General features: G+C 38.5%; 1 protein-coding gene across 1 annotated transcript; it reads left to right on the top strand.

The window, feature by feature from the left end:
* The first annotated feature begins 834 nt into the window (after positions 1 to 834).
* Positions 835 to 24,269, top strand: CTSO (cathepsin O). The gene is made up of 8 exons (XM_046656826.1): positions 835 to 996; positions 10,726 to 10,834; positions 11,433 to 11,572; positions 13,943 to 14,110; positions 15,337 to 15,458; positions 20,615 to 20,778; positions 21,356 to 21,448; positions 23,806 to 24,269. The coding sequence occupies exons 1-8, from the start codon at positions 859 to 861 to the stop codon at positions 23,838 to 23,840; spliced, it is 969 nt and encodes a 322-aa protein (XP_046512782.1). The 5' UTR covers positions 835 to 858; the 3' UTR covers positions 23,841 to 24,269.
* The last annotated feature ends 2,768 nt before the right edge of the window (positions 24,270 to 27,037 follow it).

Here is a 27,037-nt window from a genome sequence, read left to right as displayed (position 1 = left end):
TTCCTTCTGCAATCTTCTCTAATATTGGGTTACCATGAAGTGAAATGCTTTGAAAAAATAGCAAGGAGAAGAAAGCATGAAGAATGGTTATTATGAACTAGGCTGTGCAGGTGGAAAGCAGTGTAAAAATAATAATATAACGGGAAAAGCTATCTTAAAAATTAAAATCAATAGCTAACATGGAGCACTTAAAATGTGCCAGGCATCTTACAAAATGTTTTACGAGGATGGTTTTATTTAAATTTCATGAAAACTTAAGTAGGTGCTATGCCTATCTTCCTTTGCAAGTGGAAAAACAGGCTTCGAGAGTGTTGAAATGGCTATAATATATCAAGAAATTGTGTATTATTTTCACAACTGTAAATTTTCGTTATGTATTTATAAACTTCTGCTGAATGAATGAATGAAATGTTTGTGTGTCAACTCGCAGCATTATTTCAGAATTAGGTCTTGAACATTAGGAACCACTGCAGGAGGAACAGGGTGAAGGTCAAGCTAAATTCAACTACCGCCTGAATCTTCCAATCTGAGATAAAAAGAAAAATAAAGGACTTCATTCTGGAAGTGCAGATCACACAATTATTTGTGTTTTCAGGCTTTTCTTTAAAAGACCGGAGATGAAACCAGAAAGCACGTGCTCATACGCCTGATGCTTCCACAAAAACACAGCGAGGAGCCCAACAGTATCCAGCCAACCAGACTTCCAGGGACAGAGTGATGGGGACTAAGGAAGCGTCAGAGTCTCCAGGACGCCGCACCCCGCTCCGCTGCTCCCGCCCCTCAAACCCTGGGAGGGGCGGAGCAGAGGAATCGAAAGAGAAAGTGGCGGAGGCTGGCGCCCCGGCCTTGGGCTCAGGGATGGAGCTGCAGGCGCTGTGGCGGCTCTGGTTGCTCTGCTGCTGCTGCTGCTGCTGCTGCTGCATCTGCTGTGGCTCCAGCGCCACCTTCACCTCCAACCGGCCGCGGAGCGGTGACCGACAGGCAGCCGCCTTCCGGGTACCAAGCGCGCGCCTCCCTGTTTCTGTTTCCTTGTCGCCCCTTCCTGTCCCGGGGCTGGGCTGGGGCAGAGGCCACCGAGAGCTACCACTCCTGGTGGTCACTTGGCCCGCAGTTCTCTGACTTGTCTGGGGTTTCGGAGCCGGCTGTACACAAGCGATCTTCTCCCCGGTTCCCCACGTGCCAAGGTGTCGCCCTCTCCCATGCCTTTGCTAACCGCAAGATTTGATTTTCCAGGAAGGGTTTGTCTCTGTAGATTTATATGACGCGCCCTAAGTCATCAGTAGATATGTCCAAGGTATTTTTGATTGAGAGAAGCACCTCCTTTTTGCAGTCCCCGCGACGGTACTCACTGCCTTCCAAAGCTGTTCCATTTCGCCTCCAGAAGGAGGAGGAAGAAACCCGCCGTTTTTCTTCCGGAGGGGGGCGCTGGTAACCTCCTTCTGTAATTATAATTTTATAAACGAAGTGCCTGCATTTAGCAAGCTCAGAGAATCTTGCCCATTTATGATTTTTCTCAACTGGGGCTCCTTAAATTAGTGCGGTGCTTTCAAAATTCTTCCTGACTTGGTGGAGACTGATTTAAAGAAAGGGGAAGCATTTCATTTCCTTTTCAGATTATTTTGAAAAGCCTCGATAATAATGCTTAGATTTTACCCCAGCCTTAAAACTCTGGAAGGGACTAGTTAGCTGAGTATAAATAAGGTTTTTCCTGAAATCAAGGAAACTGAAAGAGATACTGATTTAGTGTGCTGCACTGTGTTCTGTATATCTAATACTACTTAATTTTTTTAAGTCATGAAAGATGTTGTCGTGACTTAAAGAAAATTCATTCATTCTGAATCAAAAATAAGTATGAATTTAGTAATACTACTGATTGGGGTTGTATTTATTATTTTTCCTGATATTTTCTTGAGATTTGTCATGGGATTCTATAGCTGTGGGCTTTTCTCCTCCTCCTCTTCCCTGGAAAACTCCAGTGTTTAGGAAGACCCAGCCTTGCCTGATTCTGTCCATTCTTATTTTTTGCCCAAACCAAGGTGTGTCCTTTTTTTCTCTTGAGTTCCATTCTAGCTTTGAAAACCAGAAGCACGGGTACAATCAGTTGAGAACAAAGTTTCTGTCTTGTATTCTATCCCTGTCTTTAGCTTTGTTGCATACAGTGGTGATCCAAAACCCTTAGGGAGAAAATAGTCAATCTTACCCATACTGGTAATATGCTCATTGGCTGAATAAATAAAGGGGCTGCTATAATCCTCAAAAATATCGTATTTGAAGATTGGACGCACAATGGGGCCAGAGTAATAAATATATGTTTAACATCTGTAATTTATACAATTTATGTATATATTATATGGTTATTCCTGTTGGTCCTGTGAAGAGGCCATACCCAAGAGATGAATGTCTAGAAAATAGAACTCTTCTTGGAAGAAATACCAGGATCCAGGTTGGGAGATGGAAAGTTGTAAGTGGAGGAGGACAGAGTTATGAAGATTCTTGGTACATTTTAAAAAGCTTGAGTTGAGAAAGCCTGGAAGAGTTTTCAAAGCAACTGCTTCTAGTGGAAGTTACTTCATGAGTTGGAAGCCCAGAAGGGACAGCATTTAAGCCCCAAGACGTAGTAGGTGGAAGTTGTGAACACCTCTTAGTGTCTGAATCTAGGTGGCTGTTTGCATGTGAAGTCGAGAGCTGGACACAGGCAAAGATAGAAAGGGCCTTGCTTTCTTGGGACCCATGAGCATTAAGAAGGATTCTTCTGGCTTGGCAGGATGGATTAAAGTGCGTGGTAACTAGAACTCGGTATAACTCTAGAAAGCTTTCTCTCTCTAAAATTATGTCAGATTGTGAATTGGTTGAGACTGCCCACTGTTTACTTATCAGGTAAATTATGTTCAGAATCTAGAAAAGTTTCTTGCTACATAATGAAGTTAAAATTAAAAAAATAAAGTTTAAAAATTAAAATAGAATTATAAAGCATACTGTGTTGTGCTTGAGACAATTTATAAACTGTAGCATGAAAAGTAGACAAATACTAAGGACCAACAGCTGCAGTCTTTGGATCTTGGTATCTTAATTAGGGGCAGCAAATAGGTCTCATCATGTTTGCAAACTGATTGATTAATAGTGGCTGCCTGGAACATGGTGTTGAGAAGTATTCAGGGCATTGCACCTGGAGACAGAGTTGGAGAAAGTGCCTGATTGATTAGTAATGTCTTTCATAGTCATGGGTTCAGAGAATGGTGAAAAGTTTTTCTCATCCCTTAGCATGTATTTTCATAAGCTCCCCAGGAATATTCCTTAAATGGAAATTAGGTGACCTGTGACACTTGCCCACAAACCATCATTACATTATTGTCGGGTGAAGATCTGGCTCCTCGTTGGTTTATTATGGGATGCTGTAATCTAGGATTACCGACAGCAGAAAGAAGGGATGGCAGCCCTTGTCTCTGCTCTTTCACTCCTTTAGAAACTTCCAGTGCTCAGGAAGCTCCTAACTGTGGGAGTCAGGTTACTCCTCCTTGTGCTAAAACCTAGGGGTGCACTGGTATTTACTGATGCTCTTTATTTTACCACAGAGCAGTAGGTATTGAGATCCCTCTGGGGGCCACAGATCCAATAATGGAGCTAATAAAAGTTGTATTTACTCACTTCAGAATAATATTTACATGCCAATACAAATGTGATTTTGCATAAAATTTCAGAAGCTTCACCTTAAAAATTCTTGCCGTAATGACACATACTGCATGCTAATTTTTATAAAATTATGTATACTTTTAGGCATGTTTGTTTGTGTGTAAATAGAAGATCATAGCATTTTACAACGGATGATCCTAACTCATGAACCACAGATTTGTTTGCTGTAATTAGCCCACTGAAATCCGGATTATCTCCTGCAAGTAAACTTTATCCAAGACTGCTTTAAGCCACATTTTCTACCTAACATAAAGATGAAGAGTGAATTAGCTGTAAGATACTGATATTCAGATGGCCATTTCTGATGTTTCTAGCTTAAAGCGTACATTGTCTAAATGGAAATATATCATGAACTTGAATTCTTGGGCCAGAGTTTGCTCATTCATTTGTCCATCTCTCCATCCATTTATCCAATACTTTAGCATTTACTGTGTACAGGAAGCTGTTCTAGGTTTTCTGAGTGATTCAGTGTATAATAAGACATGTTCTGACCTCTAAGAAATTATACTCTAATACATGAATATTGTTATGTTTAAACATTGTACTATAATCCATTTTCCAGTGAACAAACAGAAGAGTATAAAGAATGGTACACTAGAAAAATAGATTGCCTCAACCAATTCACAGAGGAATGTCTTTTTAATTCAGTATTTATGCTCAGAACCACACACACAAATACTAAATGACTACACGTTTCTTCTTATTTTATTTTGCGTAGTAATTATATATAAGTATTATTTGTACATGGACATCAGCACAACATATATAACATGCTTTGTCCAAGAAACTTTTCTAAAGCAGTAATTTATAAAAGTATATCCTATGAAAATTTTTTATTATTCTAATACAGGGCTTTTTAACAGCGGCACTGTTGATGTTTGGAATGGCTAATTATTTGTTGTGGAGAGCTGTCCTGTGCAATGTGGCATGATTAGCAGCATCCTTGGCCTTTGCCCACTAGATGCTTGTAGCCTCCCCCCACAGCAGGGTAATCAAAAATGTCTCTAGACACTTCCGGTGTCCTTGGGAGGGAGTCCGGGGAGGACGGAGATTGCCCTCAGGTGAGAACCACTGATCTCAGGTTCACAACTCCTAAGTCTTGAGAGAAGTTCTCAGCGATGCTCCAACATTGTATGCTAATATTTTACCATTTTTGCTCATCCCTGGGCATACTGCAACTTTCAGAAACTAAAGCACTAGCAAGGAGAACATTTTAAATCTGTGTGTCAAACTTATGATTTATTTTACACCAAACTTCAGAATCTGCAAACAAGGGCTGTTAAGAGAAAAATGTAAATAACAGAAGGGAAAGGCGGTGAGTTCAGAGTGTTCAACAACCTTTGTTTCTCTAGTAATTTCCTTATACAACTTATCCCATTGATGCGTGGGCTTCATGATAAGGAACATACACACCATATTGATAAGTACAAAATAAATCACTATTAATAGATGAAAACCAAGGTACCAGTGAGAGAAGATTTCAGATTCTCACTGCCTTCTCAGCCAATAAAAGAGACCAGAAGTCTCTTAAAGTTTACCACCCGTCTGAGGATCTCCTAGAACTTAGCCACACCCCTCCACCAAATACTGGCCATGTGACCTTAGGCAAATTAGTTGTCTGCACCTCAGTTTTCTCATCTGCAAAGTGGAATAATATTAGCAATTACCTCATACAGGGCTAATTTAATTCATATAATAAAGCACCTAGAAAAAATACTTATACTTGTGTTCAATTTGATAATCCCTTCAACCCTGTGTATTTAGTGTACCCAATAGCTAAGAAATTTATTTCAGAGCCCAACAATTTGGTCTTAAAGGATTTACACTTACTTAGAAGCCATTGAGTATGTGCAAGAATAAAATGCTTGATTTAATTTACTCTTGCTTAGTGGCAGTCTAGGAAATGATGTTACTGATTTTTCTTCTCCAGAGGGTGGGGTAAATCCTCGCAAAGAGCTCAGAACCCCCTGCCCACCCCCCACTCCTATGGGTTTCTGCTTTCAGATCTTTTTCAGAATGACCATTTCCCTCTCAACTTGCCCTAAACAGAGTAACTTCTGAGGTCGTTGTTACCTGCGATTGGAAAGTTAGGGGAGTTAAGATGCCTGGGATGGAAGGGGGGGTTTTCTGATCCTATAAGAAAAATGTTGATTTCTGAAGAATTTTAAAACTCCAGACTAATCTCCCCATGAGACTGCCTTAGGTCTCTTATCAATAGAGTTGTCTTTTATTATTATTAGACTGAACAATCCTGTTTCTTGTTTCGAGCAAACAATGCCCTTCCTTTCCTCTATGGGTTGGTAAAAGCTGTAGAAAGTTAATGAGATATCCTGACTAGACCGGCAAAGCAGCAAATTTGAATACAAAAAAGACTGCTTAGGAACGTATGACATGGAAATTGTTAGTTGGAATGTGTGATTACCTAAACATGTGCACACATGCATGCACACACACACACACAAACACACACAGAGGCAACTTTAAGTACAAGAGATGCCAGCCTTTAGAAGGATGACTGGCTATTAGAAGTCATAGTAAAGGTACCTTCAGGGACACGCCCTAAGGTATGATGGTGATTAGAGAAATTTAGGACAATATCTATTAATATCTACACAATATCTGTTAATGTGAAAAGAACAGGTTTTCACTAGTTTTATAATCATAGGATAATTTCCTAAAGTTCTTTGGCCCAGGTAGGAATCTGGTTTGTCTTATTGTAACTCATTCAATTAAACACTTTCAAGTAAACAAACTAAACAAAACAAAAAAATATGTAAACATAATTTTTCACCAGATCTGTTTAAAGGCTATTTTGATTTATCAGCTCTAATTTCTCTCCTATATGATCCATCTGTTTTCAAACTTCTACACCTTTCAGAGCTACTAATGATGTTTCCTGTATATTGCTCAAAACTTCACATCTTTTCTTTCCTAAATGAAATTAAGGTCTTTCGTTTTACTATTTCATATGGCTGTAGGGACGTTTACTATACAGTGGATCACAGCTATATCCTGTATTGCTTTATGTTAAGAACACATGCTAGGGGCCAGCCCCGTGGCCGAGTGGTTAAGTTCACGCACTCTGCTTTGGTGGCCCAGGGTTTTGCCATTTCGGATCCTGGGCACTGACCTAGCACCACTCATCAGGCCATGCTGAGGGGGCGTCCTACATAGCAGAGCCAGAAGGACCTACAACTATAATATGCAACAACTATGTCCTGGGGGGCTTTGGGGAGAAGAAGAAAAAAAAAGATTCGCAACAGATGTTAGCTCAGGTGCCAATCTTTAAAAGAAAATAGAACATATGCTAATGGGTCCTTTACCTACACTTGATTCTATGACAGAGGCTGTTGACATGATGAGGAGCAGGCTTTCACTACAGACTCACAGTTTGTGATGCTTCTGTGAAATCCGCTCTGACAGCAAGAATTGAAGTAGACCAGAAAAGTCACTTGAAAGAACCAATAATTCCAGAAATGAAATATAAGGCTTTTTACAGTTTAAATGATTTTGAACCACTGTTAGGTGGACTTGATATGCGTCCTATTAGAAAATAGGAGAACAAATATTCTTAGATACACTAACAATATTATTTTACTATGAAAACAGTCTGTTGCTTTCACTAGATAATTGGTCATTTCTAATTCCATGCAAAAGATTTACTCCACGGTAACCCAAGAAACCGTGAAAACACGATCTTTGAATAACATTTTCTATAAGCCAAGTATTCTATGTTTAAAGGGAAAAAAGGTGCAGCATGAGAATATTTAATCAAGTATTTTTCTGTTAGGCACTGTAATATGTGTTTTCCAAACATTATCTTATTTAATCATCGCATTCTGCCAGGTCACTATTACCTTGTTTGTCAATGAAGAAAATAAAGCCCAGAGAGGTTGAGTATAAAGCCAAACACTGCATAGCAATGGGGTGTCTGTTGACGTAGTAAGGACATTTCAGTCGTTCAGTTTGTTGCAAAGTTGAGAAGAGATTAGAGAAACCCAGTGTGTGTGTGTGTGTGTGTGTGCTTGTATAGATGTAGAAGAGAATCACGCTTTGTTCACAATGCTCCAGGGAAGTACTTTTAATCTTTTTAGTGGTCTTGCAGAGTCAAAAGAAGGGGATAGAGAGATTAGTAGCAGGCAGAGGGCAAAGCAGAGCACGTTGGGGTTCAGAGTATTTTGTTCTTGGCAAGAAGTGAGATTATAAATATCAAGGAGCCTTGGTACGGGCTGTAGACAGCCATGAAATGACAGGAGTGACTGTACTGGAACGACATACAAAATTCACACATGAGGTTCTTTTAGAAATTGGCCTCTGGTTGACACAGGCATTTCATAGATAGTCTCAGACAAGTTGAAGAAGTTTCCCTTCATTCACTGTTTGCTGAGAGTTTTTATCATGAAAGGGTGTTGAGTTATGTCAAGTGCTTTTTCTACGTCTATTGAAAATATTGTATGCTTTTCCTGCCTCTTTTGTTCCATTAATGTGGCATATTACATTGATTTTAAAACATTAAACCAACGTGGCATTTTTTAATAAACTTTGCTTGGGCATGATGTATTATACTTTTTATATGTTGTTGGATTTGATTTGCTAATATTTTGTTAAGGATTTTGCCTCTATATTCATGGGGGCTATCGAGCTATAGTTCTCTTTTTTTTTGAGATGTTTTTGTCTGGTTTTGTAAACAAAATACTGGCCTTATAAAATGAGTTGCAAAGTGTCCCCTTCTCACTTATTTTCTCAAAGAATGTGTGTAAGATTGGTATTATTTCTTTTTTAATTACATAGAATTCACCAATGAAGTCGTCTGGGGCTGGAGTTTTCTTTATGGGATGATTTTCAATTATGAATTTAATGCCTTTCGTTGAAAAAGGGCTGTTCAGATTTTCTGTTTCTTTTACATTCAGCTTTAGTGATTTGTCTCTTCCAAGGAGTTTGTCCATTTCATGTAGGTTGTCAAACTTATTGGCAGAAAGTTGTCAAAATATCATTCTTCTAATGCCTGAAGCATCTGTAGTGATGGCCCGTCTTTCATTCTTGATATTGGTAATTTTTGCCTCTCTTTCTTTTTTTCTTCATTTGACACAGGAGCAATGATTGATAGAAAATGGTAAGTGGGTTATGGTGAGCTATCTGATTACAGTGCAGTCTGACTTTGAGTGAAGGAGAGAGGAAGGAGAGGTTGGAGGAAGTGCCCTGGACTGCACTTGGATGCAGCCCAAGGAAGGGTTGGAGAGGACTTTGGGAGCTCATTAATCAAGAACCAGCTTTCGGGAGAGTTCCGTAGTTCCCCCAAATAGGACAGCCTTAGTGCTCAGTCATTGGCTAGGTGCAGCATGTGGGAACCATGGCCTCCCTTAGTGTAATCAGGGTAACTCAGCGTGCAGCAATTACACTCTCTGTAGGAGGTCTGTGAGGCCCACTCTCATGACTACCACATGCTCTGTGCATTCTTAACGTCCTACGTTCTCAATGCCTTCCCTGATTACTGCACCTCACAATGATGGTCAATAAATACTTACAGAACAAATGAATCCTCTGAATTCCTTCGCAGTTAGCACTCTCTGGCTCATGTTTGTCACTTGCCATGTTCACACTTGCTTTGTATTTCAGTTCTATTTTTATATTTAAGCATCTATTCTCCAAATTATATTCAAAGCTTTGCTTCATGAGGGATTATTTATTTATTCAGTTGTTTTGAAGAAGGTAAGCCCTGAGCTAACGTCCACTGCCAGTCCTCCTCTTTTCGCTGAGCAAGATTGGCCTTGAGTTAACATGTGTGCCCATCTTCCTCTATTTTATATGTGGGACACCTGCCACAGCATCGCTTGATAAGTGGGGTGTAGGTCCATGCCTGGGATCTAAACCCATGAACCTTGGGCCGCCGAAGCAGAGCGCATAAACTTAACCATTACACCACGGAGCTGGCCCCTCAAGATTATTTTTAAATGCCTAAAACTCAACAACAGTTTATTATTTCATTGATTAGCAGTCTTTCCAAGCATGCTTAATAAGGAAAAAATAAGATTATTATAAGTCCCAGTAATAATTTACTTCAAAATAAACAGCTTAAAGCCGTTAAGTTTTATATGACATATATGAAATGTCAGTTATGTATTTATTCAACAACAAATATTAATTAAGCATCTTTTGTGTGCCAATCATGTGCTCGGTGTGGGGTATATGGTGATGAATAAGTCAGTGAGGCCTTACCTTCGTTTGCTAATAGGTTTATGAGACAGACACACAATAAACACATAAATGCATAGACACATATGGAAGAGCTAGAGTCTGAAAGTTACTATATGGTGGTCTCCTGACGTTTTATTTATCCTACACAATTTGTTAGTTTTAAGAAATAGAGGCATGTACACATATAAGGCAAGCCTAAGATAAATGATCATGAAATTCAGAGCTGAGGAATCTGTATATAATCATCATATTTTCCCTCCAGATGGACAAGCCAGTCTATCTTCCTGGTAAATTTCCAGGATTGCATCTCTTTCCCAGTCTTTTACCCTAAATGAGATAGAGTTATCTATTAAGCTCTAATAGAATCAGATTTATTTATTCATTATTTACTCATTTCTTTTTTCATGCTTTGTTACTTTGTGCTGGGAAATACAGAGATAAAGAGGATACATTTTCCAAATTCATTATGGTTTAATCAAGTGAGTGTCTATTGGTGACAATTTCTACTAGTTATCTAGTGTTTATTTGCAATTTATTTTTTCCACCATGTTAGACAAGCACATAATTAGTCCTTTCAACATGGTTAGTGAAGGGGAATTACAAAAGCTAAGACATACCTTTCCCAGCCTCAAAAATATACCTGAAATCAGATAGTAATTCTTATACAAAACGTTTGTAAATCTGATCTGGATGTCCTGTGGGCCCTTTCACTTGTGATCTGTAGGAAATAATCAAGCTTTGACTTTTACACCTCAAAAATATCCCAAGTTAGTTGTATGCAGATTGTTCTGGAAAGTTAACATAGGTGATATAAATTAGCTTTTTGTTTTTCTCTTTTAGGAAAGTCTTAATAGACATCGATACTTGAATTCTTTATTTCCTAGTGAAAACTCCACTGCTGTCTATGGGATAAATCAGTTTTCTTATTTGTTTCCTGAAGAGTTTAAAGGTATGGTGTGATGGGCCTATTAGTTTATTAGTTTCCTGGTTTTAATTTGTTTCCTTAATTTTTGAGGAATTGTTTAATTGTGAATCTTGTAAATTGAGTAATAGTTAGCCTTTATTAAATGCTAAGTGTCAGATATATACCAGGTGCTAATAGAAAAATAAATTCATGGCCATTCTCTTCTAATTATTACTGAAGAACTAAATATTATAATTGTAGACATTTCCATGTGGCTATAAGGGACAATACCTCCTTCCTTCTGCAGTACTGCAGTGTGATTTTCCATTCAAGACACCCCTGGTTCCATGAGTTATGATAAAACAAATGATGTCAATTATACTCATTTTTATTATTGACCTAATTCTATCAAACAAGTTATTTTCTGTGGCAGTCCCAGGCCTATTGTAGGAATTCTTATCTTTGTAGCTTTCAGCTGAATGCATTTCATGTTAAGGAAAAGCATGAAGGAAAATTACAAGTGGCAGACTCTGCTAGAAAGCTACTGTTTCTGTTTGAAAGTTCCTCCAAAAAGAATCCCAAGGGCCCCTTCCTGTAATATAATATTGATTGTCTTGTCTTTTCATTTCATGTTTCTACTCAGCTATTTATTTAAGAAGCAAACCTTCCAGATTTCCCAGATACCCAGCAGAAGTGCAAAGATCTCTCTCCAACGTGTCTTTGCCATTAAGATTTGACTGGAGGGACCAGCATGTTGTAACACAAGTGAGAAACCAGCAGGCGGTAAGTTTTAGGTTTTGGGGGGTTCTTTTTAATCATTTCTCTGAGTAAAATCACACCCTAATCATCCAAAAATGACAATGAAGGGAGAATCTCGGGTGAAATGAGAGGCAGATGTCAAAGCCCAACTTTTATTCTGAAGATAAACCTTCCTTGGTGTGTTCTCTCACTAAATGCCATTGTCACCAGCACAGTAACTCGGAGGTGCTTCCCAGTGGCTGTATCTCAGTTACTAAGCCTTCTGTAAAATAGCAGATGAAGGTCAACTTGACTACTAAGTGCTTGAGTAGTTTTCAAGGAGAACAACAATGAAAAAGTAACATGAAACCAGATATACTTACCCAGAGTGTGGCCTGATCTCTTGGGTTGTCCGGCATCATCCCTTGAGCTCCATCAGAAAACCCTACCTCCATCCCCACACCCTACAGGATCATACACTTTTTATCTGTGATCCTTGAAAAGGCAGTCAGTTCTGATCTAATGTGACATATACATTCCTCAAGTCACCTTGTACAAAATTGTGCAATGAAAACGAATGGGATTATGGGAGAAATGACCTTAGGGCACAGCACTCAAAAACTTAGTGACACAGTAAAGAAAACAAAGTATTAAAAATGGCAGGACAGGTTTACACTGTTAAATGATTAAGAAATGTGTAAGTGCTGGAATAAATATAGCAATTTACCTTGAAATTGACCTGAAGTGGGCCTATGAAAGTGATCAATGGAAGGTCTGCAGCTTGTGAGTTATTGTGAAGTGATGGAAGGAGGGTTATCTGAAATCGGAAGGAAAGTGGTAACACCAGATGTGAATGAGTGTGCTCGTAATACATAGTGAGCAATCTAGCTGGTAGATATTTGAGGAGTGTGCGTACATGCTTTGCTGACATTCTCTACCCCTCTGCACTCCCTTGGTTGACATAGGGAATGTCAGCTGACCAGGGAAAGTCAATCCCTTAAACTCAGGAGTATAGTCTCAATGTGTCTGCAGTAGAAACCTCAAGAGGTCACTCAGCCTCCCCTTCTACGGCAAGTGTTTGGGACCAGCAGTTTTTCAGTCACCATCCAGTTGCAATGATCCTTTTTACTTCTCAGATTCTATATCTATTGTTGTGAATGAAATTTTACCACCAAATCATTTGCTTTAGTGGTGAATTCGTAAAGAAGTGTGAATTAGTCAGAAACCCAATCCTTCCGGAAAGTATCTACATTGTATAAATGGGAAACATTTAGTTAGGAATCTTTGATTAAAGGAATATACTGGAGAGGTATTTTTGAGCAGGAACTGCCATCCTGGGACAGCTACAGGTAGGCAAACTAAAGCTAGTGGTACGTATGGTGTCAGCAACCTGTATTGACATTTCTCAAGAGGTGGAGATCCTACAGTAGAGTCCATTAGTGAATATTTTACTATGCCATTGGCCCTGGAGATAGAGACATAAATAAGACTATGTTACGCCATAAAATTGCACAAAAGTTTACTCCACAAAGACAGCCAATTGTTTTCCTTCCTTTCTTTGCCCAACTCTGCAGCACATGTCCTATGATTAAGTCACTTCTGCCCAGTTTCAAATCTTACTCTCACCTCTGCCTTTTCCATGGATCCTTCTTCTTTGTGCATGATTCTTGATTTCATTCCCTCCATGTCTTCCCTTTTGTCCCAGACCAGCCCTTTTATTTTTCTGTTCTAGTTGGTCCAATAAAAGCCAGTTAATAGATTCAGCATCAAGAAGATTGGGTCAGCCAGTATTTGAATGAGGAATGACTAAAAGGGGTTTCTATCGTTAGGACATTTCATGTGCATCCATGATATGCCCTTGCTGGCATCTTGATGGCCTAAAAAGTAACTCCTTCAGCTCCCGTGTCCATCAGATAATGAGTACAACATATACGACGTACATCTTCACCTCACCTCACCTCATCACTGCCCCTCACCTTTGCGGTGGAGATGGTGGGTAGAAGCAGAGTGTCATGAGAGAAACAAGAGGGAGTGAAGAATGGGGTGGGAGTTGGTCCACTTCATGGAAACAGAAATCACATGTTCAATGAACGGACTAGCCTTTTAAAAGACCATCAGTTGGTCCAAATGTTTTCCCAATCTCTAAAATTCACTTTTAACTTGCATTGGCTAATTTATAATCATGATACTACCAATTTACCTTAACTGATAATTATATTTTTATGCTTAAAAGAGAATTTTGGTTTTCTTTTCTTTTTTCAATTTGGAAACCTATAGGACGGGCATTTATATTTTGTAGGCCTCCAGATTTTGCTCAGTTTACTTGATTTGGTAATGTGGTATTTAGAAATGTTGCTAAACTTGATTTGCACGTTATTTGATAATAACTACTACTCTGTTTCTATTTTTAAACAGTGTGGAGGATGCTGGGCCTTCAGCGTGGTGGGTGCAGTGGAATCTGTATGTGCAATAAAAGGGGAGCCCTTGGAAGACCTGAGTGTACAGCAGGTCATTGATTGTTCATATAATAATTACGGCTGCAGTGGAGGATCTACTCTCAATGCTTTGAACTGGTTAAACAAGGTGACCAATTTCTCAGCCTTTTAAACTCTTTGTTTCTTCTTTTGCTTGTTTAACGTGTGTTCAGAATTAAAACAATTTGCTCTCACATTCTAAGGACTGTTTCTAAGTTTAGAAATTTAGATGACCAAAGCTTGAATTAATCAGAAAATTTACAAATGATTGTTCAGGCAAGTCAACCATCGAGAAATCAATATGTGAATAATATTACCTGGGATTTGTTTTCAGAAAAATATTTATGTTTATTTCTTAACATTTCTTAATAGGTAAATGCTCTTTTTTCACAAGTATGTGTCACACAATAACCCAGAAAGATGATTATTTGTTTCCATAGAATTCTGAATATTTTAGATTAAAAGGGACATTTGAGATCAACTGTTTAGTAATTCTTCATGTAGATGAAGAAATGATATCTGAGAGGTGAGGTCATGTTCCCACATCAGTAACTGAGCCAGGACTGCACTTTAGTCCTCTGTCTCCCACTGGAGGCCCTTATCCAATTTACCAGTGTCCCTCAGTGCTCTTAGGACTCTCTCTGACATTGTCCTAGATCCAGTATCAATTGCATGAAATCAGCCAACGAGGTGCTATTACGTTTTGTAGAATGTCAAGCTAGAGTTTCCCAAACGTGAATATCCTCCCCTTGTTCATTTGCTATATTTTGAGCCACTGCGTGCCACACCCCCTCTATCACATCATGTGCAACCATACGTTGTGTGTCCCCTGGCTTCCGTAAGCTCAGAATTCAGGGAGGGGGGATTCTGTATAAAAAATCATAAAATATGTGACATATATGCCAGATGAATGGCACAGAGAGAAGTGGATAGAAGAATGCTGGGCCTACCCATTGCTGGTACATAAACCACTGGGCTAAGGGAGTCTCAGAGATTTACTAACAGAACCAGAAGCTCTGGAAGGAAAGTGAGTTGCCCTATTATACTTGCAAGAGAAAGATGACAAAACTTTATTATCAAGTCGATAGAGATTCTAGGGAAGGAAGATATAGGAGAAACAGGAATAAAAGAGAAAGAAAGATTCTGAGTTTAATTCCCTAGGATGTCCATGACGAACACCTAAAGATTTAATTTGAGACCTTCATAACCCAAAGAATATCCACAAGATGAAGGTGTGGCCAAGTAAAATCTTATTTTGACACATTATGGTCCGTTCTACTTGATTTTTAAAACAACTGCTTGACAGACAACTTTTGGGCGATTATTTTCTTTTAGACGCAAGTAAAACTGGTGAGAGACTCAGAATACCCATTTAAAGCACAGAGTGGCCTGTGCCATTACTTTTCTGATTCACATTCTGGATTTTCAATCAAAGGTTTTTCTGCATATGACTTCAGGTAAATGTTTCATTCTATTGTGTTTTTCTCTATATTTCTTAACTTATGATCTATTGACTATTGGGAATTAATAACTTGATTAAAGACGTCACAGCATACTCTTAATTGTTTGAAAACCTACTTTTTACAAGAGAGGCTAAGTGGCAGGCACCATGGAGTGCTATGGATGTTGTTTCTCAAATACGATCTATTTATTTTTCCATGTGTCATTCCAATAGAAAGAACAAATTAATACAGTTAAATCCAGTTTAAGGTTTGATGTATATTACCACCTTCCTCTTACCAAATTTAGGTGTTATAAATACTATTAGCATATTTCAATCTTACTCCTGAGTCAATCAAAAATTGCTTTGTATAGACTCACCAGCTCATATGAAGCAGTCTACTTACCAAGAAGCAGTTTTGGAACACCTGCTATGTTCCTTGCATTTTCAAGGCATCGGCTATAAGAAAAGCATAAACTGCAACTTTCCCATTAGAAACAAGTAGGCAAGAGTGTGTTCCTGGAGATGGATGATGTGGCAGGAGGGGAGAGCAGGGACAGATGAAGATGGGCTGAGGAAGAGCATTTGTGTTGGAACTTGAAGGGCAAGATGACTTTGGACAAGTTCAGGGGAAAACAGTCATTAAAAAATGCCTTAAAATCACGTGAAAAACTCAAAGCTGGCTAGAGAACCATCGCGACCACTTGACGTTGTGCAAAATAGGTGTTCAGGGGTGATAAGGAGAGAGGAAGATTCAACCAACTCCTGGCTTCATTTTTTTTTTTTTAAATATGAATGGAGCTTTGCACAGTCTTTGGAAACAGAGAACAGAGAGAAATTAAATTCAAATAACGTGACAGACAGCCCTATAACTTGCTGCTACTGAAAAAAATCTCTTGGTCCAGATGGTGTCTACCCATGGGATCTGAGGGAAATCATGGGTGAAATTGGATCCTTGAACAAAATGGAACCCCTCTAAATAAGCATAAGTGTGTCAAGGGACTGGCAGATTGTCAACATGGCTCCTGTCTGTAGCAAGGACTCTCAGGGCGACCCTAGGAAGCATACACCAGAGAGCCTTAGGTCCACAGTTGGCAGGATCATAGATTCTATAATAAAATGTGCAGGGTCGCTGAGTACATGGGTCAGCATCTCCTTTGAGGGTAAAGGTACCACACTTTCTAAAATGAGAAAGTGTGCCGCTATAAGCTATCAGTGCCTTGAGAATGTAAGTGAAGCCTGTGCGCACGAAGGAATTAGATTTTCAAAATGTCTTTAAAAAGGATCAGGAATCCTGTGTCATGAGTAGCAAATTGAAAAAGCTAAGAATGAACAAAAGAATAATTGGCATTAGTCTGAATTAGAGAGAAACTGAGTGTGAGAGAGAGAATATGCAAAGATCATTGGCATTGGGCCTCAAACAGGATTTATCCAACTCGGATTAAAAAAGAAGAGATCCCCATAAAAATCTCCACGTTATTAAACTCTCTGAGGATGCAGTGCTAAACTAACTGTGCAGCAAAAAAAAAAACAGACAAAAACCCTACCCTCGGGATTATATTCTAGTGATAGAGACAAGCAATGAGCAAGACAAATAAAAATATGCCTGGTATGTTAGATGTAACAGCTTCTAAAGAGAACAGAATAACACAGTGAGAGGAAGAGGCAACATCAGAGGGAGGAGAGGGGAGCATACATCTTAGAAAGGGTGGCTACAGAGGGGCTCCATGAAAAGACATCTGACTAAAGATGTGAAGAAGTGTGGGAACTTAACCATGTCGAGATTTGGGGAACTACTGTTCCAAGCAGAAGGAACTATCAGTGCAAAGGCCCTGAGGCAGAAGTGTGTCTGGCATATTTAAAGAACAGTAAGGAAGCCAATATGACTAGTGGAGAGAAGAAGGACAAGACTAGTAAGAGATGAGGTGATAAAGGTTGATCAGGTAATAACCTTAGAGCAGAGTGTTAGAAGAAAGGTCTTAGATGTGAGAGATAATAGTTAATACCACTCACAGAGAATAAAGCCCCACAGGGAATATTGAAGGATTTTATATAGAAGATAAAAGAGAAGAGAGTTGAAGATGACTCCAGGCTTTTCAGTCTTATGACTGAAAGAATGGGATTACTGCTAATTGAGACGTGAAATCTAAGACAGGAACAGATTTGGGGGAGAATATCAAGTTCATTTGTGACATGTAGAAAGTGATCCCGGGAAACGCTGGCAGGGGAATGGGGGAATGAGACAGAAGAGAGAAAGCAGGTTTCTTATTAAGCAGGTGAGTACAGAGGGTAACGTGGCACTTAGTCCTACTGGGGAACTCTGGGGCCAAAGTCAACTGAGCATTTTGGAGTGAACCCACCCAAGCTGAGGCTCCCACCTCCCATGATTCCTTAGTGGAGGGTGCAGCTGGGGTCTAGGTGGGGCAGGCTTGATTTCTGCCTCTTTAGGAGAGCGGGGCTCAGGCAAAGAGCTGCAGGGTCTCCTTGTTGGAAGCTCCTTTTTGGCCGATTGCACTGCGGTGGGATGTGGGAAGGCCTTTGACAGCATCTGTGATAACCAGGCACTGGACCAGGCCCCTGGCACTTAAATATCACTGCTTCCCTCCAAGGTGCCTGAGACTCAGGGAGGGTCACCCAGCTAGTAAATCATAGGGCCAGATTAGAACTGTCTCTTTCCGACTTGAAGCTCATACTTTTTTCCCTACCTCTATTTTTAAGGTCATGAGCTCTTAGGTTTTTAGTATTCTCAGACAACATCAGCCCAGGGTACAACGACCAGCCAAAAACTCCATAAATCTTGTGCAGAACCTGAAAATATCTTAAAAAACAAAACAAAACAAAAAACCCACTGAATCATAAAAACGTAATATAGTCTTATAGGAAAATGACCATTCACATGCAGGCGTCTTCATGCATTTTTGCTCATTAGACCCAGAAAAGACATTTCAGAACTCAGGATAAAATATGAGAATGACTATTTAAATAAGCAAACTGGGAGGGAACCTACCTCATAGAACAATAGACAGAAAAACTAGGACACAATATAGCACACTGACTTCTAGGGACGGTGAGATGGAAATCTACATGCTTGTCAAGGACCTCTAACAGATAAGACATGCCTTAATCCCCAAATCTTGATGACAGTAAAATTTAAGAGAATTTTTTAAACACTGTAGAATTTGTATCTTGCTGATCTGTGAAATGAGTATTAAGCTCATGGGACAATATTTGATTGACAATATATCCATTATCAAGGTACATTTTGATAGTAGTTCTATATTGGGCTAATAATGGAAATAAAGATGCTGTTTGGAGTGTGTTTTAACTTGCTAAAAGCCAGTACTTTTCTGAAAGACAAGTGAAAACAATGCTTGTCAGTTCTGGGGCTACGTGGAACATTTGCCTGCTGGTCCTGACTATGTCCTATTTCATATTTTCCAATATCTTTGATATCTTTTCTTTAGCCCTGCCTCAAAGCCGGGATTACTACTAAATTTTTTCTTTGATCTTACAATGTGAATTACCCTTTACATTCTAAAAAATATTTCTCTGTCTTGATCTTTCTCTTTCCTTCATGCTGTTCCTGTCACTGGACCTTTGATGTCATGTATTTACAATCTATCTCTTGTTATCTTAAAAAGGTGGCGACAGCTGTGTTCTGGATAATACAGAGATTATCAAATTTGTCATATTTGGATTATAAAATATTAAAAAAATTTGAATACAATAAAATATGCATTGCACACTAAAACCTATGCTGAACAAAATTAGTTTATTAGATAACTTAGAAATGAGGGAAGGAAACAATTTTTTATTATAAACCTAGAGTATGATTTATGCGTGAGGTATACTACAAAATTTGTACGTATAATTTATCCTTATACTGATTCTGCAAAGTAGATGCAATGACTCTGCTATACGGCTGAAATTTGAACCCAGGTATGCGGACCTTCAAAGCCTGTTAGCCTACCATGATGCCTTTTAAGAATTTTCTAATTTTGCCTGTCTCAGTGAATACCAATTATTATTAAAGTATCAAAAATTAAAAGTGACTGCTTATAGATCTACACAAAACAGAGCTTCACGTTAACAGGTAACATGAATAAATGTTTAGAATATATGTATAGTTTCTATTTCAATAAATGGCACTGTTATGCACTAAATTTTTTTCCATATCTGTGGACAAAATATCCCCTTGACGGAACCTGCTCTCCAGCCGGGCGTGATGAGGGCTTATTGACTCCTTCGCATTCCTGCTCCATGCATGCCTTGTTGCCGCAATAAACTACCAAAGGCTATTTTAATGGTCTGAAATATCAGTAACTTGGTTTCAGTGTCCTTTATCCACAAATTTGACCTTTAGAAATGTAAATAATGCCTTAATCACATGCTTCTAAGATCGATGAAGGCCAAATGTTAGGTATCATAAGATTTTATCAGTAGATGTCCGTGTGTGACAACAATAACTGTATCTTTTGCAGTCTTCACAATCTAGTACTAGTTCTCCTGGCATCTTAACATTTCTTCCATCATATAATTATATTTGCCACTTTGGGGTAACCCTTCCCAAATGTAAATTCTGTATTCGACATTCACTAACATAAGTTGGCCAGTCTCTTGATTCTCACATGATGTGGCAGAGATACCTCCTAGCATCCAGTCTTCCCACTTTTCTTATTAAAAGAATCCTTATATTATAACTGGATACTTTGCCAGTCAGCTACAAAACTCCATTTCCTCTCTCCTTGAAGCTAGACTCAGCCATATGACTGAGTTCTAGCCAATGAGATCCATGCAGAATGTATGGGTTACTTCCAGGAAGTCTTCTCAACAGGACTATAGCATTTCTCCTTCCTACTTCCTGCTGTCTGAAATATGTGTTAAATAGCTGGAGCTCCAGCAGCCATCTTGGACCATTAATTGACCTTGGGAATGGAAACCTCACATGGCAGAACAATAACATAGAAAGATCCTGGGTTCTTGAGATCCTGGATCCCCATAGCAGTCCTGCACTGCCATTCTCTCAGACTTCTGTTAGCCTCCATCAGTTAAGTCTTCTGAACTTGCAACCAAATCTACTCCTAACCATATACAGATTAAATAGATCGTTTTTATAAAATATTTTCACCTTAAAAACTAAACTCCTTAACCAAATATTTCCTCTTTTGGTAGTGACCAAGAAGACCAAATGGCAAAAGCACTTCTTACCTTTGGCCCTTTGGTAGTGGTAGTAGATGCGGTGAGCTGGCAAGATTATCTGGGAGGCGTAATACAGCATCATTGCTCTAGTGGAGAAGCGAATCATGCAGTCCTCATAACTGGGTTTGATAAAACAGGTAAGTGCTAATAAGACTTGATTGATTACTTTCCAGCTTGGACTCTGACTGACAAATGATCGCCATCTTTTAAAATGCTGACATTTGGTCCTGCTCTAAGTCTTCCTAAGACCTTTACAACTTGCTAGTAGACTTCCATGTATAAATGCCCTGTCGTGTTCTCCCTACCAATTTTGGTAGATACCTTGTTAAAATGATAATAATTCTTGATTTAAATAATGTGTATTGTCCCTCTGGACTCTTTAGGATAATTGTTGGGAAAAGTGCTTATTATTTAATCATACATATCTAACAATTATTTTTTTCCTTTTCCTAATTCTGTGAAAATGTGCATGTGTTTTCATTTTATGCAGTCCCCGTATTAAGTCAAATGAATTCAACCATATATTTTCCCCGTAATTGGAGTGTGACACTATGTAAAGCTCAAATTTACTTCACTAGTTTAAATTAGCATTATATTGCATTTTTAATCTTTTTCTCTGAGGTACTATACTTACCAAGACCTAAACTCTAAATAAACATGCATTCACAACAAATTGGAGACTTTCAGGGTTGTTTACCATCTCATGTTTTGCAGGAAGTACTCCATATTGGATTGTGCGGAACTCGTGGGGAAGTTCCTGGGGAGTAGATGGCTATGCCCATGTTAAAATGGGAGGTAATATTTGTGGTGAGTCAGAAATTTATGTTTCAAACTCCAGGCTAAATGTCAAAGCAGATACTTTGAATATATTAAAATTATAAATCTATTCAGTCCGTAATATGCTTCCAATGTACTCAAATCACTTTTACAGCAACAATTTTCATCCTTTAACCAAGCAATAAAAATAAAATAGTGTTTTAAAAGAGACAATATTGTATATATTCACATTTTAAAAAGGAAGAAGGACAACGTAAAAAACTATATAATCGACAAAACATTGTAAGATAAAGTAATAATTTACCAAAGTTAATTACTTCAGTAACCAGGTAGGTGCTCAACTCAGGAGGCTGAAATTCCCCAAAAACATCTCCTAGTTCCAAATTTACTTTTTATGGTTGTATGAATTTCCCTTAATTTGTGTCCTATAGTACCTGCTCAAGGATTATCGAGAATCACTTTCTCGTTGTATCAAAATGTATGCAAATCTGAGCATTAGGATTGTTTCTGCTTTAATGTGCTCCAAATCACCTACAAACTTCTAGCAACGCATTCTCTGGAATTGAGAAGCTTAAGCAAATACCAACCAGGCTCTTTTATTGAATAACAATTTTTTTTTTTTGTTAATTAACCATAAACCAAATTAAAATAGCTGAGTATTCTAAAACCTAAACTCAAAGCTATATTCTGAAACTTTTGATCTAGAATATCAACATATTTTCTGAATCAAATTAGACTCAAACTATGTTGCATATGACAGCAACCTTTCAATTTCTCATTACAATTATTTCAAATATATATACAACTTTTTAAAAATTGTTGAACCCTCTAGATTGTGAGACTGATAAAAGACTTATAGATAAGTTGGAACATTTATGTTTTGATTTAATCAAGACCACTGTCCAGTTGTTCCATCAAGTAGATCCATGAGAGTTCATAAATGGCCTGTTCTGTCATTAAAAAATATTTATAAAATATTTTTCATAAATTTTTTATTGAAGAGAGTGAACATCACGGAAATCTTTCACCCAGAGCATCAGCATCCCGATCAGGCCCCTCCTTTTCACATCTTTGGGATCATTTACATTGTTGGAACCTGTAGATAAATTACTGCTGGCATTCGCTCTGCCTCTGCTACTAAACACAATTCTCTCTGTTGAAGTGGTGGTGCCTGGATCTGGGCTGTTGGCTGGCTGTTTTCAAAGCTCTGCCAGGAGAGTGCAAGAACCTATTCAGACATTCACTCAAAACTGCCTCAATAATGACTCTGTATCCCCACCACCACCTTCCCCCAGCCACCAACTACCAGGAGTGAGTTGGAATAATTTCTCCTCTCTACCTGTTTCCCAGTTTGATTCTCCAGGAGTCTGCCTGGTTAGTAATTAAATGGAGATCCAAATCCTTCCTAAAGTGAATATTTCCTGAAAGTTACATAACCTGATGATGAGAACTTCATTCTTATGAACAATGGTATTAGGCACATAGCATTCCATAGCCCCAAGAGATTTCAAAGACATAGCTAATTACAATGAAATCCAGTCTTCAAATGGACCACTTATTGCATTCACCATGTCTTAGATTTGTGTTCTTGTTTGCGAAGAAAGCATAGCACACTGTGATTTATTGAAATTTTGTTAAAGTTCAAATCTTAGAGTCTGCATTTCTAAATTGCATTTAAAATAATCATAAATTATTTTATTGCCTCTAAGCAATATATGGCAGTCAAGCTGTTAAACTTGGTACCCTCACCACCGTGGTGCAGGTTCATTTCCAAGTCAGGGAACCACACCACACGTCTATCAGTTGTCATACTCTGGCGGCTCTGTGTTGCTATGATGCTGAAAGCTATGCCACCAGTTATTTCAAATACCAGCAGGGTCATCCATGGTGGACTGGTTTCAGCAGGGCTTCCAGACTAAGACAGACTAGAAAAAAGGACCTGGCCGCCCACTTCCCAAAAAATTTGGCCATGAAAACCCTATGAATAGCAGTGGAGTATTGTCTGATAGAGCGCCAGAAGGTGAGAGGATGGTGCAAAAAGACCGGGCAGGGTTCCGCTCTTTTGTAGGATTCGGAATTGACTCGAATGCACTAACAGCAACAAAGCAATAGATATGAGTGCAATAAAGATTTCAGATACATTCATCCATTCAGTTAATAAGTGGTTTTGGGATTTTTTGTAGTTTCTTGAAACAAAAATATTAGTCATCTCTTCTAATATCTACTTTTGAGGTTGCCATGTTTATACTGATAGATAGCTACAACCATTAAATTCTTTTAATAGACATTAACCCTTTCTGAATCCAAATGAAAATTATTTTAATTTGCTATTTGAAAGGCATATAAAAAGGAAATAGACTAGTATTAATAATTTATTTTTTTCTTAGGTATTGCAGATTCCGTTTCTGCTGTATTTGTGTGATATGTTGGGAAGATCAAGAGACCGCTACAAACATGCAGGTTCATCATGAAATGTAGTGTGGTCCTTCCTTCTTACCATCATTTACCTTTAGGCTTCAGCAACCACCCACAAAAGGTTCTGCTGCCTAGTAGTATTTAAACTACGTTGTAAAATTATCCCTTCTTCTGGAGAGAGAGACAACCAAAGTCAGTAGGAAGAACACCAGCACCTGGCCTGGGAGGAAATCTTTGGAAGTTTCCTACTCTGAGATGAAGGTCAGATTAGGAGATATTTTAGGTTTCTTCAATTTGAAGAGGCTATTATCTGGTTTTGTCTGATTGTTGTTTTTGTTTTTTTCCCCTTTTTTTAAATTTAATTTTTTTTCTTTTTTGAGTAAGATTAGCCCTGAGCTAACATCTGCTGCCAATCCTCCTCTTTTTGCTGAGGAAGACTGGCCCCGAGCTAACATCCATGCCCATCTTCCTCTGCTTTGTATGTGGGATGCCTACCACAGCATGGCTTGACAAGCCGTGCCATGTTCACACCTGGGATCCAAACCAGCGAACCCCGAGCCACCAAAGCGGAACGTGTGAACTTAACTGCTGCGCCACCCGGCTGGCCCCCATTTGTTTATTTTTAATGACGTACTTCTGGTAGGGTTAAAGGGGTGATAAGAAATTCTTTTCCTTTCTAGGATATAATCACCAGCCTTAGCTTACTCCTTTATGCAAGAATAGCCAACCTAAAATTATCTGCACCTCTCACAATTCTATCAGCAACCCTCTGAGATGGCATATCGTAAGGATTTTGAAATACAAACTGCTTTACCTCAACAAACGGTGCTTACTTCTTGAACTGTAGAGTGATCATGTAGAAAGAAACAAAAGGACAGAATCACTTTTTAAGAGAAACAGTTAATGAGATTGAAATTAAATGACCAATATGGCAGCTATGTGATAAGAAAAACTCGCGTAGTGTTGCCTGAGAGACAAATTGTTATTTGGACTTTGTCATTGTCAATAGGACTCCAGTAGATTTTGTTTCTTATTTTGTCTTCCCTCCATTGGAGAACAATGTGTTTTCCCACATTTTCACACTCTTTCTCATACTCTTTTCTGTGAAACTCCGAAGGTTTCCTGGCAGTTGGCTTCTCGGGCTAACGAATTGTCTCATTGTCTATTTTCCTTTTCTATTTTATAACCATTTATTATGGCTCCATTGGTCTCTAAGCCTTTATCGACATCAGGATCTCACCTTTCTCTTCCTCCCATCATTCATAGGCACCGCCCCTTTCAAAGTCCAATCTCATTAATCTGGAGTATCAGCCAAAATGCAAGTTCCCCAGTCTCTCTGTTTTCCCAATCTTCTGCTTATTTTTCCTAGACTCCCATCCTAACTACTTTTTGTGCATCCCTTTGGCTTTCACCTGGTTTCTGGTTCTTAATGCTTGTGTTCTCTCTTGCATAAATCATGATGTGTGGTAATGTGAGAACCTCAGAGCATAAGAGCTGATCTTCTGTTTGAAGACAAATACAGCCATATTAAATGAGTTCATATAAGAAAATCATATCAAATACTACATATATTAATATTTCTTCTCTAAAATTTAGGGTTTCTTTCTAATGTGGAATATCTTAACAAAAACAAAATTTTAAATGTAGCAGCAACCACTAAAAAAAATTGAGGGCATCCCATTTTTCCTCTCACTGTTGGCCTTTATTTATCTATCCGTTTTATTAGAAGAAGAAAATAAAAAAAAAAAACTGTATTTATTTTTCTCACACCAACCAGAAGCAATCTCAAAAGAACGTGTGTTGACTCAGGTTTAGAAATCTTCCAGGAAGACAATATTGATGTTTTAGTCGATCAATATTCTAATTATCCAAGTATGTCAAAAAGGAGCTTTGTCCTCGTTGTTGTAGTTTGTGTTCATTTCCTGATTTCTATAAGACATAAATGGTTTTATGGTACTCTTTTTTAAATGCTAAAGAATTCTTACAAATCAAAGTGATAAACACCTCTCGGCTCTTCTGGATTTTGATGACATTTATAATAAAACAACCTATATTTAACTTTGGATTAAGAAAAATCTGTCCATAAATGTATGGCTTACATTTTGTCAACAGTGTCAGTGTGCTTTACATTCACACAGAGTTTCCTCATCTCCAAATCCGTATAGCTAGTTTTTGGCTTTCTTCTTGGACAGCTTAGCCTCACTGTCTCCAAAACCCCATTCATCATCCTCCTTTCTCCTCCTTCTAAAAAAAAAAAAAAAGCTTCTGCACCTCCTAGAGTCTCTATTTGGTTAACAGCATCAACATTATATAATCTATAAATTGTACAGTCAACATTATACAATCAATAGAATTGAGGGAAATGTTAGATATTTAATCAGGTCAGCTATACCCCAGTAATCCATCACTTAATCACCTTCCTCCTCGCCATTTCTACTGTTCCTTCCTAGATGCATGTTCTTTAGCATCTCTTATCCCCACTGTTGAGTAGTCTACCCACTAAACCCATGTCTCTTAATCCAGGAGTTCTCAATGTATAGTCCCCAAACTAGAAGCCACCTGGCGACTTGTGCAACACTATGATTTAATAAGCACTCCAGGTGATTCAAATGATTATATTATAATCTATCTACTATACATCCCCTGGATTTACATTTCTAGAAGACAACATTATCATGTTATTCTCCCATTTTTTTATCTGTTTGTTTTGGATTTTTCTTGTTTTTTTTTTTTTTTTTAAGATTGGCACCTGAGCTAACAGCTGTTGCCAATCTTCTTTTTCTTCTTCTTCTTCTTCACCCCAAAGCCCCCCTGTATATAGTTGTATATTCTAGTTGTGAGTGCCTCTGGTTATGCTATTCCCCCATTTTAAACCATTTAGGGCCTCCCCAATGCCTAAGAGATAACCTGCCAACTCTTAGAAGAAGCCCCTTTCTCCCGTCTCAGCCTCAATAGCTGCTCTTCTGCACAGGCATATGCTGTGCTCCAGCCATAGCAAACTACTTGAAGCTCACCCAGTGAGGCTAAGAGGAAAGCAGTAAAATCTACACATAATAATTAGGAGTCATAATGAAAATCATCAAGATGTTCCTGGGCATGATTTCACGAGGCTCTCAAAGTGGATACTAAATTAGACAAACTTACAGTGACTTTGTGACCCACTTAAAAATTATAATTTAAAGTGGATCATCAGCACTAGAAGCG

This window comes from Equus quagga, chromosome 3 (genome assembly GCF_021613505.1).
Source record: "Equus quagga isolate Etosha38 chromosome 3, UCLA_HA_Equagga_1.0, whole genome shotgun sequence".
NCBI classification, from domain to species: Eukaryota; Metazoa; Chordata; class Mammalia; order Perissodactyla; family Equidae; genus Equus; species Equus quagga.
Note: the sequence above shows the minus strand (reverse complement) of the source record. Positions and strands in the feature narration are given on the sequence as shown.